The 14,202-nt window shown below is 47.6% G+C and overlaps 6 protein-coding genes across 6 annotated transcripts; 3 read left to right on the top strand and 3 right to left on the bottom strand.

Annotated features, from left to right (window-relative positions):
• Positions 1-637: 637 nt before the first annotated feature.
• Positions 638-1,680, bottom strand: HD556DRAFT_1375520 (HD domain-containing protein). Its single transcript, XM_041303081.1, has 8 exons — positions 1,543-1,680; positions 1,454-1,484; positions 1,378-1,396; positions 1,247-1,318; positions 1,153-1,196; positions 1,036-1,094; positions 716-969; positions 638-658 (listed from the first exon to the last, which is right to left on the bottom strand). Exons 1-7 carry the CDS (start codon positions 1,657-1,659, stop codon positions 859-861), a joined length of 453 nt encoding a protein of 150 aa, XP_041159591.1. The 5' UTR covers positions 1,660-1,680; the 3' UTR covers positions 638-658; positions 716-858.
• Positions 1,681-1,735: 55 nt separating this feature from the next.
• On the bottom strand, positions 1,736-3,120 carry HD556DRAFT_1375534 (uncharacterized protein). The gene is made up of 5 exons (XM_041303082.1): positions 2,953-3,120; positions 2,823-2,889; positions 2,690-2,765; positions 2,324-2,640; positions 1,736-2,264 (listed from the first exon to the last, which is right to left on the bottom strand). Exons 1-5 carry the CDS (start codon positions 3,001-3,003, stop codon positions 1,810-1,812), a joined length of 966 nt encoding a protein of 321 aa, XP_041159592.1. The 5' UTR covers positions 3,004-3,120; the 3' UTR covers positions 1,736-1,809.
• A 51-nt stretch (positions 3,121-3,171) lies between these two features.
• On the top strand, positions 3,172-4,828 carry HD556DRAFT_1375536 (dienelactone hydrolase). Its single transcript, XM_041303083.1, has 9 exons — positions 3,172-3,501; positions 3,557-3,626; positions 3,685-3,711; positions 3,766-3,887; positions 3,944-3,979; positions 4,035-4,088; positions 4,146-4,278; positions 4,329-4,420; positions 4,473-4,828. The coding sequence occupies exons 2-9, from the start codon at positions 3,599-3,601 to the stop codon at positions 4,725-4,727; spliced, it is 747 nt and encodes a 248-aa protein (XP_041159593.1). The 5' UTR covers positions 3,172-3,501; positions 3,557-3,598; the 3' UTR covers positions 4,728-4,828.
• Positions 4,829-6,423, top strand: HD556DRAFT_1375551 (dienelactone hydrolase). Its single transcript, XM_041303084.1, has 8 exons — positions 4,829-5,153; positions 5,203-5,229; positions 5,283-5,404; positions 5,458-5,493; positions 5,553-5,606; positions 5,664-5,799; positions 5,851-5,942; positions 5,996-6,423. Exons 1-8 carry the CDS (start codon positions 5,126-5,128, stop codon positions 6,248-6,250), a joined length of 750 nt encoding a protein of 249 aa, XP_041159594.1. The 5' UTR covers positions 4,829-5,125; the 3' UTR covers positions 6,251-6,423.
• Positions 6,424-6,592: 169 nt separating this feature from the next.
• On the top strand, positions 6,593-7,747 carry HD556DRAFT_1308831 (uncharacterized protein; the record flags this gene model as incomplete). The annotated part of the gene is made up of 8 exons (XM_041300199.1): positions 6,593-6,620; positions 6,675-6,698; positions 6,740-6,870; positions 6,914-6,985; positions 7,028-7,090; positions 7,160-7,298; positions 7,351-7,442; positions 7,493-7,747. The coding sequence occupies 8 exons, from the start codon at positions 6,593-6,595 to the stop codon at positions 7,745-7,747; spliced, it is 804 nt and encodes a 267-aa protein (XP_041159595.1).
• Positions 7,693-10,046, bottom strand: HD556DRAFT_519733 (AICARFT IMPCHase bienzyme). The gene is made up of 8 exons (XM_041310848.1): positions 9,986-10,046; positions 9,809-9,935; positions 9,680-9,756; positions 9,148-9,624; positions 8,861-9,094; positions 8,632-8,807; positions 8,451-8,579; positions 7,693-8,402 (listed from the first exon to the last, which is right to left on the bottom strand). Exons 1-8 carry the CDS (start codon positions 9,999-10,001, stop codon positions 7,851-7,853), a joined length of 1,788 nt encoding a protein of 595 aa, XP_041159596.1. The 5' UTR covers positions 10,002-10,046; the 3' UTR covers positions 7,693-7,850.
• Positions 10,047-14,202: the final 4,156 nt, after the last annotated feature.

Consider the following 14,202-nt stretch of genomic DNA (forward strand, 5'->3'; position numbering starts at 1 on the left):
ACCTAAGGATCTGGGACAAAGCAGGCGTGCCGCATACTTATCTACGACATGATTGCGTGATACCTTCCAAGGCATTACAGGTAATGGACCCAGTGCAATGACGACCTGCATGAGAATCAGAATTCGATATTAGTAGATACAAGAGCCACACAAACCAAGCTCATACTCATCTATGTTTTGCTTCAGCATCCTGATGCCAACTGAAGGTTTTGCTCGTAACGTTGGGTGCGGTCATCTGCGGTGATACAGATACATAACGGGGTGGGACCTAGGCTGATAAGTATAGGCAATCACACAAGCGCACATAGAGTCAGTTGAGAGCTCGGGGGATATCCGAGTCGATATAAAATCACATAAACACCCCAGGCAGGAAGAAACGCTGCCGTCTAAACTTCTGTCTTGAAACATTATACGCAAGCAACGTCATTCCTTCACAAATTCATTGCACAATGCAGTTACAGGCGCTCCGCAAATGATGTAATCGGCAAGATAAACATGCGTTCAACGATCATATCGACCAGTTCCAGCTAGCGCGACCGCGAACGGGTCTGTGCCAAATTCTCACCCCAACGCTTGGCCTCCGGATGACGCAAGTGAGGCAAGCTGGAATCGAAAAACGGCTGAAGATCCAGCGCATGCGCCATTTCGTATTCGCGTGCTGCGCAAGTACATGAATATAACACGGACATAACCCGATGACGACGCAGCTACATACCTTGCAGAGCCATCTCCAGTCTATCAAGGTCTACAGACACGGAAATAAATCAAAGCACGGCAGGAGGAATAGCAAAGGCAGACCTTTGACGAACTTCGCCTCGTCCGTTTCCCCCTCCTCATATTCCTGCGCAAAGCCTGACGTTAAAGTTCATTCAGGTCGAGCGATGCAGGACTCACGTTCCAGAGAGCTTCGATTCGTAGTGCTGCTGGGGAACCATGGAGCATATCATGCACGAAATTATGCATCGCTTCCTATACGGTAAAAGGTATTTTCGAGTCAGATACGACTCGGGGTACTGCAAGGTATGGATGGCTAACCGCCTCTAAGCGCTGTTTCTCCTGTTTCGAAATACCTTCTCGAGGTGTGATGTCTCCCACTGTCATATAATCAGTGCTGATTCTTACAATACAAGAAAACATGTGTTACAGATTTACCTTGTGCTTCAGCAAGATCATGCACGACAGCCATCATAACGCATCTTCAAACATCACCATAAACCACAACTCATCTACGATGGAAACAACGCACTTGGAAACATCAAGCGCGCTGTCAGATGTACACATAGCGAGTACAGCCATGCGGTACATGTGATCTGATATACTATCGGAAACGCGAGTGAGTGAGTGATGCCATGCCAAGGGAGGGTATGCATCACGAACCTCTCTGCATTTGGGATCTGCAATATTGAACGGTGAGTAATTCAGCAGTATCTTTGAAGGGTAGGAATATGTTCCTTGTTATCGATCCATCCTGTGCGCTTTTGAGTCTACTCGAATGTGCATGAGTGCAGGGATCGTACATCTCGGAGTGATGTGCATCTGTACCTTTAATCTTTCTAGCACGTGGAAGAATGCCAGCCTGTCGATGGACGGGTCACCGGTTGATACATACAACGGCGGAAACACGCGTTTAGCAGGAGGAGGGATCTCAGACTCGTCCATGTGCACAAAGTGAAACACTACGGGATCAGACTCAAAGGGCAACCCGGGACCCACGGTCCGCTTACGGCCCTACGGGTAAACAGGAATCTCCGACTTCCGACTTCCGATGATAAGATATGATACAATTTCAAAATCAAAAAGAACATGCGCCTACGAAACCTTGCCAGAACTCACGGCCGCTGCTCTACGCCGTTTGCTGCCCCTCCGAATTTCCATCAAATCTGCCTCTATGTCTGCTTCTTTGCTGGGGCCTAGCATTGCTATGCTCTTGCCTAGGCCACCGACGCCGACCATGCTTGAGTGAAGTCCTGCACCTTTGGTACGACGCCTGGAGCCATTATTGCCGGAGCTACCACCGGCACCGGAAGACGGATTAGTGAGGGTCACGGCTGTGAGGGGAAAGGGGAAAGGAGAAGGTAGCTCGTCGACGGAGAGGGAGTGGGGGTTAGTGAAAGGGCCGGTTGTGATGGGCGTGTTGCTTCCAAGCGAACCATTGACGTGGTTCTCTCCTCGAAGTGCGAGGGGTGTTGGAGGAGGAGAAGTGCCAACTTTATTTCGCAGTTTCCGAGTGATATGGGACCGAGACTGAGCGTCTAACGTTGCGTCTGATTGATGTGGTGAATGAAAATTAGAGGATGTTGAGATGAGAAAGAGAGCAACGTACCGTTTACGGTTCCCTCGCCTTCCTTTTCCTCTCTTGCACGCCGTCTGCGCTCTTCTATACCTTCGAGGAGCCTTTCTCGTATACGATCACGGCCCTTGCGCCATTCTTCCTCAACTCTTTCACGTTCCTCCTCGTAGGCAATCTGTATTGATTCCAAGGTATGCTTTTCTTCGAACGCATGCTGGGCGAGCAAGGCGGAGCGCTCAAGAGAAATGGGATACAAGCGGAGGTTATAAAGAGGATGAGTTTCTGGACGGGATGCGAGTTGCATTGCGGCGCTGTGGAGTGCAGATATATTTTCAGTGAAGTGTCGTCCTCTAACATAAAGTTGAGCGGAGATGAGAAAAGTGGTTGGGAGGAACATACTCGTCTCTGCGGTCTAGCATCTCTTTTCCTACTTTGCCTGATATATCCTTCCTCTTTTTCTCTCGTTTTGGATCGTCTTTGTTCGCATGCAGGTCAGTACGTATATTACTTTAGAAGGCAAGTAAAGACATACCCTGCACGCGAGATGGACCTGCAGTTGGATGACCATTATGATAATGAGGATTAGGACCCTGTGGGGGCTGCATATTCGAATAAGAAATTGTCATGGACATGTTGTCTGGCTGAATAACGTCTGTGCGCGCCTTGTGTGTTGATGCATATGGCAGGGCAAACATTCCTGGCTGTGGCGGCATTGTACCCGAATAGATTTTGTCAAAAGTTTGATGTTCAGCGTCAACCAAGAATCGCAGCGAGCTCGACAAACTTTGCAGACCAGAAGCTTCTCAGGCCGGGAGGAGGTTAGTGTTGGGTTTGCTATAAAAAGAAATTCATTGTAACCGATCAATTTATATAAGTCACGCGGCCGAGCCATGCACTTAGTGACCGTCGTGCTCAGTCAGTCGACGCCGGTCTCCTTCATGTTCGCTTAGACTTTAGTACTTGCTGGCTTCTGGTACATCGAGCAGCCGGTCCGGCGTGCAGGAACTTTATACATCGTCTTGTACTAAGAACTCCCAAAACGTTCCCACTGTGTCATACCAGCATGAAAATTTGGACGGAAATGTACTAACAGCAGCGATATCACGGACGTGTGCTAGGTCAGCTGCCGAGCGCTCACCGAGGATGCCACTCGTGTTGCGTGTCCCTGGGATTGGTTGCTAAGCATATGAATATGTCAGCCCAATTGACATGTGCGTCATCTATCATATTTCTATCATGAGCCCTATATAAGTAAGTCGATATCAGGAGAACACATCTCAAGCCCTCAAACCACATCCAACTTCAAACATGAGTTTGTGCAAGCACTGCATCCAAGGTGCGTTCATAGCCATCCCACGATCGTGAATCGTGATCACTGATTGCATTACCAACAGGCGTTCGCCACGAGGGTGACTCTCAGGGTAAGAACCTTTCTATTTTGCTACGCCCTACTTTCTTATCAGTGTCTTCACTAGGAACGCTCAAGACCATCGACGGTGTCGCTTGCTACGTCGCCACCCCTACCGTTGACTATCCCAAGGATAAAGTCATCCTCCTCCTACCAGATGTTTTTGGTATCGAGCTCAGCAATAACCAGGTATGTCATTCGTATACAATTCCTCTTATTTAGATTGATAAGGGGTCCCACACCAGCTTCTCGCAGATGACTTTGCAAGAAACGGCTTTAAGGTTTGCATCCAAGGCCCATAGTATGCATAGACGTGGGCATGACAGCATCATATAGGTCATTGCAATCGACTACCTTAACGGCGATAGAATTCCTCCTGATGCTATGAACGTTAGTTCTGTCCGATTTCCTCTGCATCGCAAGCCCTGATCCTGTGCCCACTCACAGGCTTCGTATGATTTCATGGCATGGCTCTCCAAGCACGGCGCAGACCAGACCCGCCCACCCCTCGACAAGGTCATCGCTGCACTCAAAGCGGAAGGCGTCACCAAGTTTGGCGCAACTGGCTACTGCTTCGGCGGTATGTTTCCCACTCGGCTATTTCTTCCTTTACTTGATGATTACTGTCAGGTCGTTACACTTTTGACCTTGCATTCGACAACGTCATCCAGTGCGCCGTGGTCTCCCACCCCTCACTCTTGAAGGTGCCTGAGGACCTCAAGGTAATGCATATTGTCGCGCATAATGCTTTCCCCTCTGAACCCATTATTTTAGAAGTACTTTTCCAAATCACAAGCGCCTCTCCTGATCAACTCCTGTGAAGTCGATCAGATGTTCCCTGCCGAAGCACAAACACAAGCCGATGAAATCTTTGGCGATGGGAAATTCGCCCCAGGGTACAAGCGCGAGTATTTCCCTGGTTGCACGCATGGGTTTGCTGTACGTGGGGATATGAGCGACCCGCTGATCAAAGCTGGGAAAGAGGGCTCGTTCAAGGCTGCCGTGGAGTTCTTCCTGGAGCGCCTGTGAGCAGTCTGTCTGTCATGAGATTTGTGTGTGGTACGATTCGATCCGAATAAAAATTCAATATGCAAAGTACAAAGTACAAAACTAAGATTGTCGCATGACATGTGCAGTCGTACCACGTTGCTGGCCGTGTGAGCATGCCAGCAATACTGCAGCGTATGTATCTTCATGCCTATGGAGGTAGCCTAAGGGCAGGCCCGGCAGGGACCCTTTCTCCAGCTTAGTCAGCACTCAGACCATCGTAGCTGGCATCATCATCACAACTTGTCTGCCTTGCTCTGGGCTCAGGCGGCTGGCCCATGTTTCAAAATTTCACCAATGGCATAGGTGTCCAGTTTTCTATGAGCTGTATATAAGATATCGTCCAATGACTCTTAAACCTCTCCTAACCACACCTAAATATGAGTTTCTGCAAAGACTGTTTCCAAGGTGCCGTTTTATCTCCTCACAATCAATACCGAGTATTAATTGCAAACAGGCGTACGCCATGAGGGTGAGCCTCAAGGTAAGTTATTTTCCAACTCGCCACGTTGCATTGTTCATCAGTGTCTTCACTAGGAACGCTCGAGACTATCGATGGTGTTGCTTGCTACGTCGCCACCCCTACTGTTGACTATTCCAAGGACAAAGTTATCCTCTTCCTTCCAGATGTCTTCGGTATCGAGATCAACAATACAAAGGCATGTCCCTTCGTGCTACCATGGTCCTAACATGTTGACCAAAATGGATACAGCTCCTCGCTGATGACTTTGCAATCAACGGCTTCAAGGTTTGCACCCAAGCACGTAGTATACACTGCTGCGAAACTAATTCCATAATACAATGTAGGTCGTCGCGGTTGACTACTTTAACGGCGATGGTCTTCCTGTTGATGTCATGAACGTTGGTTTTGACCAATTTCCTTCGCGTCTCAAGCTCTAATCTCGTGTCCACTCACAGTCTGCCTCGTTTGACGTCAACGCGTGGTTCGCTAAACATGGCACCGAGCACACACGCCCACCTCTCGATAAGGTCATTGCTGTGCTCAAAGAGAGAGGTGTCACCAAGTTCGGGGCCACTGGTTACTGTTTCGGCGGTACGTCTCCCGATTCAACTACTTGTTTCTCTGCCTAACAGTACATGTCAGGTCGTTACACTTTTGACCTTGCATTCGAAAACGTCATTCAGTGCTCCGTCGTCTCCCACCCCTCAATGTTGAAGGTTCCCGACGACCTCGAGGTAACGCATACTGCTGGGCGTGATGCTTCTCCCTCTAAACTCACTCTTTCCAGGCGTACTTTACCAAATCAAAAGCGCCTCTCCTGATCAACTCTTGCGAAGTCGATCAAAAGTTCCCTGTCGAAGCTCAAGCAAAGGCCGATGAAATCTTTGGCGATGGGAAATTCGCCCCAGGGTACAAGCGCGAGTATTTCCCTGGTTGCACGCATGGGTTTGCTATACGTGGGGATATCAAAGACCCGCTGATTAAAGCTGGGAAGGAAGGATCGTTCAAGGCTGCTGTGGAGTTCTTCCGGGAGCACCTGTGAGAAGGTCCGGTCGTTGCAATGTTATGGAGTCTCTGTATGGTACAGTTCGATTCAAAACCAATATCCAATCTCAAATACGCAACTAAATTCATCATACGACTTACCGCAGTTGTAGCCCCGTCGTTAGCCATGCCAGCAATATCAGAGCGTCTACGCGCGTCATGCAGGTTAAATAGTGCTCGTCTTGTGAGGTGTCACTTCCCAATTCGATGACAGAGTTTGAATGCTCAGAGTATATGCACTCCTGCGTCATCAGTTGATTTTATCAGCATGGACAACTTTGCGATGAGCTGTATATATAATGGAATATCACTCTCAACCCTCTGCTAATCACCCCAAAGTATGGATTTCTGTAATGGCTGTATCCAAGGTGCGTTGTATATCATCCCCGTCTACATTAATTTTGAGCACTGACATTGAACAGGCGTACGTCACGGCGAGCATTTAGGTAAGTACTTTTCCAACTTGCCACGTCGCATTGTTCACCAGTGGCTTCGTTAGGAACACTCAAGACCATTGCTGGTGTCACTTGCTACGTCGCCACTCCCACTGTCGATTATGCCAAGGACAAAGTTATCCTCCTCCTACCGGACGGCTTCGGTATGACTATCAATGCTCAGGTACCCCCATCCTTGTGACATGCTACCCCACATTTACTAAAAGGGGTACAAACCCCACAACAGCTCCTCGCTGATGACTTTGTCAGAAACGGCTTCAAGGTTTGCACAAACCATAGTACGTGTAAGTTCAGGATACGATATTGATGTTACAATACAGGTCGTCGCGATCGACTATTTCAATGGCGATGGTATTCCCGGTGATAGGCTCTTCAAGGTGAAGGTCAGTTTATTCTTGGCTGATACTTTGATCAATAAGTATCCTGAGCTCTGACCCATGACCACTTCCTAGGATAACTTGAAATCATTGGACTTCTGGGGATGGCAAGCCGCTACCGTCAAGGCCACCCGCCCCTCACTCGACAAGGTCATCGCTGCGCTCAAAGAGGAAGGTGTTACCAAGTTTGGGGCCACGGGTCACTGTTTCGGTTGTGCGTCCTTCTATTTAGTCACTGTTTCCTCTCGACTTGATGTGCACTGCAGGTCGTCACACCTTTGACCTCGCATTCGACAACATTATCCAATGTACCGTCGTCTCCCACATCTCGCTTTTGAATCTCCCCGACGACCTGGAGGTAACTCACATCATCCTCGTAGCACTCTCCTGCTGAACTCGTTCTTCTAGACATACTTTTCCAGATCAGCAGCGCCTCTCCTGATCGACTCATGCGAGCATGATAGGTTGTTTTGTGCAGAAGCTCAAACAAAGGCCGATGCGATTTTTGGCGATGGAAAGTTTGCTCCGGGATACAGGTCCGAGTGCTTTCCTAGATGCACACATGGGTTTACTGTCCTTGGTGATTTGAGCAATCCACTGGTCAAGGCTGGGAAGCAAGGATCGTCCCTGGCTAGTGTGGAGTTCTTCCTGGAGCACCTGTGAGCTGCATGTTCGCGGTGTTGCAGGAGGTACAATTCAATCTCAAATACAATGATAATATATAATATTTTAGTGCTGTTACATTTTTCTACGGAAGCCCTCATTCTCAGTGGTGGAAAAGCCTGAGAGAGGTGTGCGCGAATACCATCTCATGCTCATCCGCGGCCTTGATACACTCCTCATCCATCACACTTCCGCTAGGCGCAGCGAGGTACCTCACTCCGCTCTTCCTAGCCCGGTGCACGTTATCCGCAAATGGGAAAAATGCGTCACTCGAACATGCAACACCATCCAACTTCCCAGCCCACTCCTTCTTCTCCGACTCGCTGAGCGGTGCGGGCACCTCCTCGAATTGCCCCTCCCATTGGGCACGCTCACCGCCCTCGAGTACCTCCCCGCTCACAAAGAGGTCGATCGCGTTCGCTTTCTCAGCGCGCTTGACGCCTTTTTTGAATGGGAGTGCGAGGACGCGCGGGTGGTGTCGTAACCACCAGTTGTCCGCTTTGGATCCTGCGAGCCGTGTGCAGTGGATGCGCGACTGCTGTCCGGCGCCCAAGCCGATAATAGCGCCGTTCTTGGCATACGAGACACTGTTAGACTGCGTGTACTTGACCGCGAGGGTCGCGACGATGAGGTCCGTCAGTGCTTGCGTTGGGACCTATGGAACAGTTACAACTTGTGGGTTACAAAGAGAGTAAGGACATACGTCTTTGTTCTTGGTGACAAGATTTTCGAATAGCTTGGCGTCAATTTTGACGTCGTTTCGGCGCTGCTGGAGGCTGACGCCATACACTTGGCGTGTCTCGATATCTGAGGGCTTGTATGACGGGTCCATCTTTTGGTAGCGTTAGAAAATACAATAGAGCTGTGTAATCGAGTGAACGTACCTCTAAAACGCAATACTTTCCTGCCTTTTTCTTTTTGAGAACTTCCAGCGCCTCGGGGCTGTAGCCTGGTGCAATTATGCCGTCGGATACTTCCCTGGAGATGATACGCGCTGTGGCAAGGTCACATGGCGCAGAGAGTGCAATGAAGTCTCCGAATGATGACATGCGGTCGGCACCTAAAACAAGATCGTTGGTCACATACGGAGTTTAATTTCATCAAATAACACACCTCGAGCGCGAGCATATGCACATGCTAAAGGCGTCAGGGGCTCTTTGAGATCTTCGACGCCGTACACGTGCTTCTCGGTTTCGTCAAGTTCCAAACCCACAGCTGCACCAGCAGGGGAGACGTGTTTGAAGGAAGCAGCAGCAGGGAGGTTCAAGGCCTCTTGAAGCTCCTTTACGAGCGCGTATGAATTCAGGGCATCTAATAGATTGATGTAGCCTGGGGAGCCGCTGAGGACTAGACCATCCAAAGTCAACAAAACATCCATCAGATAAAATCAGAAATCGCACCTTTGAATGGCAATTCGTCCTCAGCCACGAAGGTCTGCGCTGGTTTTTGGTGAGGGTTAGCACCGTATCTAAGCACCATGCGCTGGACTGGTCCGCTCTCGGGCGTCGATGCATAGTGTTCGCGGAAATACCCGCTAATCGCGTCATCATACTTTGCAGTCATCTCAAACGCCTTCAGTGCAAGCCTGTTGCGGAGCACCTGCCCAACATCGCCCTGGCCCTGCTGTAATGCCTGCAAGAACGCGTGGTAGTCAGTAGGATCTGAGAGAACGGAGACACGCTCGTGGTTCTTGGCAGCTGCGCGAAGCAGGGTGACACCACCGATGTCGATCTCTTCTACGGCATCTGCGAATGTGCAGCTTGGTTTAGAAATGGTGGATGCGAAAGGGTAGAGGTTGCAAACGACGATGGAGATGGGGGAGATGTTTTGTGCCTTGAGGTCTTGCTCATCGGCAGGGATAGAGCGCGCGAGGATACCTTTTTGTGCATCAGTCAAACGTTGCGCACTTGATATACAAGGTAAATATCGTACCACCGTGGACGGCAGGATGAAGCGTCTTCACCCTACCTCCGAGCATCTCAGGTGCCTTGGTAATGTCAGCAACATCCCTAGGACACCGCAAATCAATGAAAATAAGTGAAGAAAGCATGCGGCACTCACTCGATGGGTATCCCAGCCTCCCTGATCTTCTTCGCGGTCCCTCCAGAACCGAGCAGACGGACTCCAGCACTGCGAAGTCCCTGTGCAAGATCGAGGAGATCAGTCTTGTCGTAGACTGACAATAGAGCTTTTGTGGGCTGTTAGATGAGATCTAGTTGAATGTAAGTTTTATCATACCAATAGGTTGGGTCATTGTGATGGATGGTGGTATATAGACTGGAGACTAACTTTGTCCAACATCGATCAGAAAATATCGATCTTATCTTATTTTATCTACGAAAGTTACCAAGTTGATACGTATTAGGGAGGCGTGCCGCGATGCCGGGTGTCCGTTTGAAATTCGATAAGGGTCTGCCCCCAATAAACCTTAAATTTGTGAGGGTACCCTGCAGATTAACATAATCATACCGTGTGTAGGACGTTATTTTATTTGATATTATTTGGAGAACATGCTTGGCGCATTTAATTGTACAACTTGAACTGTGGATGTGCCTTCAAGCTAGTGTATGCATATCTACAGCACTCGAGCGAAGAGGTGAGTGCTGACGTCACGCGTTGGGATCCTACCCAGTCGCGTCACGTGTGCAGCCAAAACTTTGTACAGTTGAAATGCTCATAATGCATACCGTTGGGACCGCCAAAACGTTATGCATTATGAGACATATGCAATAGCATATGTGTCACACTATTGTGACGCATGTGACCTCCGCCAAAAGTGTGACAGAAAATCGTCCATAGTCCTACAGAAGTACATGTATTATACCGAGAAGAATTGTTCTAAAGAAGTTTGTCTAGCATTAAGTAGTTCTTCGCGTCGTAGGTTCGCGCGAAACTTTCGAAGTTGTGATGATAAATCAAGTGAAAATTGAGGATCACCATATTGCATGCATCCAACTTCAAGCTGCTGGCACAAATCGAGAATATTTTGACGAGTGATTGATGGATCCGCTTCGTCGTCGTCGTCGTCATCAGAATCAACCTCGATAACTTCACCATTTGCAACGGCAATTTCGTGGCGGACCGTGTCTGCAATGGATGAGTCACCACCTTCAAAAGCAGAGAATTCTCCCTTATCTCTCTCCTCGGCGGGGTCCAGAAGTTCATCAATAGTTGGCAAGGTACCGAAAATGGATTGCGTGCTTGGAGTTCTCGGACTGATTGCATAAGCGCAGCTTCGGTAGAAGATAGCTGGGCAGCTTGTTGTGAGCGCGCGGGAATACAAATTTTGAGGCCGGTACGACGAGATGCAGCTTGCATAAGTGCATCAATGGCATTTAAAGCCATCTCCACATCTCCTTCAGCATCCATTACAGCTTTGAGGGCTGGTCTCCAATCAGAATCTATGTAGCGCTCGCCAAGAAGAGCCTGTAGCTTGTTCTCCGCATTGGGAAGGGACATTTCGGTAGTTGCGAATTTGTGGACGATGTTCCACGCAAGTGGATCCGTGTGAGGCCGTGTGTCAGCGTTAGTCGTTGGATCACTGTGATAGACTTGAGCACCCAAAAAAATGAGGTCAAAAGATGACTTACACTTGAATGTCAGTGTGATCCCAACAATGTTTGATGGTTTCGGACGTGACAGCATACCATGCTTGCTTCGCCATTGTCATGCCTTCGAGAATATTAATTTTATAAATATCCCGTTCGCCAGCTTCGTCAAGATCAATAGCACGCGCGCAAAAATTACGGCGATATAGTGCCTTGAAGCATCGGATGATTCCAGCATCGCATGGTTGGACAAATGGTGTCATGTTGGGCCCAAAAAATTCAAGATCAATGTTTGATGGTTGATACGAGATGCTGTGGGCAGAGAAATTATCAATAAACATGCAAATGTGCCGGTTTTGTTGCTTCATCTGAAGATCGAGTTTTTTGATCCATCTAGGCCACTGATTAGATATTAACAGCAATCATATCATCATGTCCACGTACTCCTCAAATATGACTGCTGTCATCCAAGCCTTCTTATTATTCCGATAATAAAATCCCCGCTGTTCCGGTGTCTGCTTCTTGAAGCATCGGGGTTTCTTTGCCCTGCCGATAAAAAAAGGCTCGAGCCTCTCGCTTCCATCTGCGTTGCAGGCTAATCTGATGGAGATACGGAATTTCTCTTTCTTCTTACCACTCATTTGTCGTGTTGCAAGGCCACGGTCTGGAGGTGCACTAAAATGAAAAAAAAATTAGGTGACATAGATTAATATAAATGAACACTCACTAAGGAAAGAATGATGTCTCGTCAAAATTCCACCGATCTTTGGGAGCAAACTTCACCAAGATCTTACGACAACGCTCTCGTTCTTTATCAACAGCTTCGATGTCAACAGACCCAGCTTCTCCATGCCGTCGGTACTCGCGAATCTTGTAGGCAGTACAAAATGATTGGAGCCATTCCCCCGACAGCCTTTCATTTTCCGGGACATCAAACTCATCTTCAAACCTTTTCCGTTTCTCTCGCAGCATAGGCCCAGTCACTGTTTCACGTCTACTCTCCATGTGCCTAACCCACAGAATTAAGGCACGTTCGACATCGGGCCTTGTGACAATCCTTGGCCGCTTCGATGACAATGCATTAGGGTTATCGTTGATCCGTGCTTCCATTTTTGGACGTTCCCGCAACTTGCGTGATAAGGTTGACTGCGTGAAATTGAGTGCACCCGACTTGAGAGATTTAAAGTGTTCAACAATTTCAATCTGTGATACAGTAGGATGAGAATCAACAAATGAATAGACTGTTAACCAGTCAGAGAGTGTAAGATTGTGGCGAGAAGTGCATTTGGGAGAATGAGCTGAAGTTCGAGGAGTGTCCTTGGTGATTTTCTGCCGCTTCGCAGGTCGGTTATAGACAGCGGGCTTGTCACAGGGTTTGCGTTTTGGGTTTACGGACATTGTTGTGTGGTATCGTACTGTCGTGATTACTTGCTAGCTTCTATACATAGTCGAACGAGACAATACCACTGAAGCAGAACCACCTGTACCTGTAGGTTTGATGTATCACTTCTTACAATTGTAGATGAAATGGGATACAATAATTACTGAAGTCCATAGATACCTATCATTGTAGGGCTGATATATCAATGGAGGATCCTGTCAGGACACTCCCATAATAATCTCACACCCCTAATTTTCGCATTTTTGGCCACCTACTGTGGGAATTTCCCCACAACACTTAAAAATAGATTGCTTCTCCACATTTTCGCATTTTTAGCCACCCCACTACACCTAAAACATCACCCATTTTGGGAATCTCCACAATATCAATTATTCCCACACCCTCCCCACCTCACTGCAGCTTCACCACCACACCACAATAGGTCCCCTCTTGTATCTAAGTAGTAGTTTGGTATATATATGTACAATATAATGTAATAGACCGCTTTTTTGCTTATTTGTGTGCCTGCTCCTCCTCTAGAGGCCATTTAACATATGTTAGAGTAAAGAACACTTTCGCACTTTTGCCCCTTTGGTGGGAAAGTGTTCTATTATATTCAAAACATGTTTATGAGCATATATGAGTATATTCCCATCTTTATTTGACCCCCTGAAGCGCCCTACATCAATAGATATAGCACATATGCAAGAAAACACAGAATATGTTCCCATTTAATTATTTCTAGGTGGACAGACTTGGAAAAATGATTCCCAGCATCTATTCAACAATATGAACAATTTATCAGGAGCCCAGGACCATGGGATAATTCCCTGTTGCATGATGTGCCCCCCCCTCTCCTGATGGTTCACCCCCTGTGAAATTTTTTCCTGCAGGACCGGACCTTAATTGAGGTGAGGGGTCTATTTCTATGTATATTTGGAGTAGATCTATCATATAGCTGGCCCAGAACACACATAGGATCCTGCTACAAGAACAAAAACATAGAAAATCTCACTTTTGACACTTTTGATGTTTTTTAGTATCTTACTCTTGCATAAATAACCATACCTGCTCACATATTATCAGTAGTACATTCACACATATGTTCTATGCCAAGGATCAGCCCTACATAGGGCGCAAATTTGATATCTGATGTACAGGGGGTATTTCTACTGATAGGAAACCTACAGAGTAATCTAGCCTGTGATAAGTGATCAGATACATGGGATACCTCTTATATATGTCCCTAATGATGGACTTGAAGTTTTAGAAAGATCAGTGAAGGACTGACTGAATGACAAGTAAAATGACATATGTGTGAAAAGTGACAATTGACATCTTTTGACACAAAGTCACATTTATATATGGTACAGGGCAAATATTTCATTGAAAATATGTAGGATATATGATAGACTACTAAATGAACCTATGCTACATACTGCCCTGAGGTTAGAGGGTGATGGAAGGAATGTGGTGTATATTTGAGTTGACCCAGCATTAAAGTCCTACTGCTGCCCAACTGACCA

Source organism: Suillus plorans, assembly GCF_016647745.1.
Source record: "Suillus plorans strain S12 chromosome Unknown HD556scaffold_32, whole genome shotgun sequence".
NCBI classification, from domain to species: domain Eukaryota; kingdom Fungi; phylum Basidiomycota; class Agaricomycetes; order Boletales; family Suillaceae; genus Suillus; species Suillus plorans.

Excerpts from the sequence above, each read along its gene's own strand:
- HD556DRAFT_1375534 (XM_041303082.1), bottom strand. The coding sequence starts at position 3,003 with ATGCCGCCACAGCCAGGAATGTTTGCCCTGCCATATGCATCAACACAC. Across the intron at positions 2,766-2,822 it reads AGGTCCATCTCGCGTGCAGG|ACGATCCAAAACGAGAGAAA; the intron begins GTATGTCTTTAC and ends ATGCGAACAAAG. Across the intron at positions 2,641-2,689 it reads ATGCTAGACCGCAGAGACGA|AGGACGACACTTCACTGAAA; the intron begins GTATGTTCCTCC and ends ACTTTATGTTAG.
- HD556DRAFT_1375536 (XM_041303083.1), top strand. The coding sequence starts at position 3,599 with ATGAGTTTGTGCAAGCACTGCATCCAAG. Across the intron at positions 4,089-4,145 it reads TTCCTCCTGATGCTATGAAC|GCTTCGTATGATTTCATGGC; the intron begins GTTAGTTCTGTC and ends GCCCACTCACAG. Across the intron at positions 4,421-4,472 it reads AGGTGCCTGAGGACCTCAAG|AAGTACTTTTCCAAATCACA; the intron begins GTAATGCATATT and ends CCATTATTTTAG.
- HD556DRAFT_1375551 (XM_041303084.1), top strand. The coding sequence starts at position 5,126 with ATGAGTTTCTGCAAAGACTGTTTCCAAG. Across the intron at positions 5,154-5,202 it reads CTGCAAAGACTGTTTCCAAG|GCGTACGCCATGAGGGTGAG; the intron begins GTGCCGTTTTAT and ends AATTGCAAACAG. Across the intron at positions 5,494-5,552 it reads TTGCAATCAACGGCTTCAAG|GTCGTCGCGGTTGACTACTT; the intron begins GTTTGCACCCAA and ends AATACAATGTAG.
- HD556DRAFT_1375520 (XM_041303081.1), bottom strand. The coding sequence starts at position 1,659 with ATGGACGAGTCTGAGATCCCTCCTCCTGCTAAACGCGTGTTTCCGCCG. Across the intron at positions 1,197-1,246 it reads AGCGCGCTTGATGTTTCCAA|ATGCGTTATGATGGCTGTCG; the intron begins GTGCGTTGTTTC and ends TGATGTTTGAAG. Across the intron at positions 1,095-1,152 it reads TGATCTTGCTGAAGCACAAG|TGGGAGACATCACACCTCGA; the intron begins GTAAATCTGTAA and ends ATTATATGACAG.
- HD556DRAFT_519733 (XM_041310848.1), bottom strand. Across the intron at positions 8,580-8,631 it reads GAAAGTATTGCGTTTTAGAG|ATGGACCCGTCATACAAGCC; the intron begins GTACGTTCACTC and ends CGCTACCAAAAG. Across the intron at positions 8,403-8,450 it reads TTGTCACCAAGAACAAAGAC|GTCCCAACGCAAGCACTGAC; the intron begins GTATGTCCTTAC and ends ACTGTTCCATAG.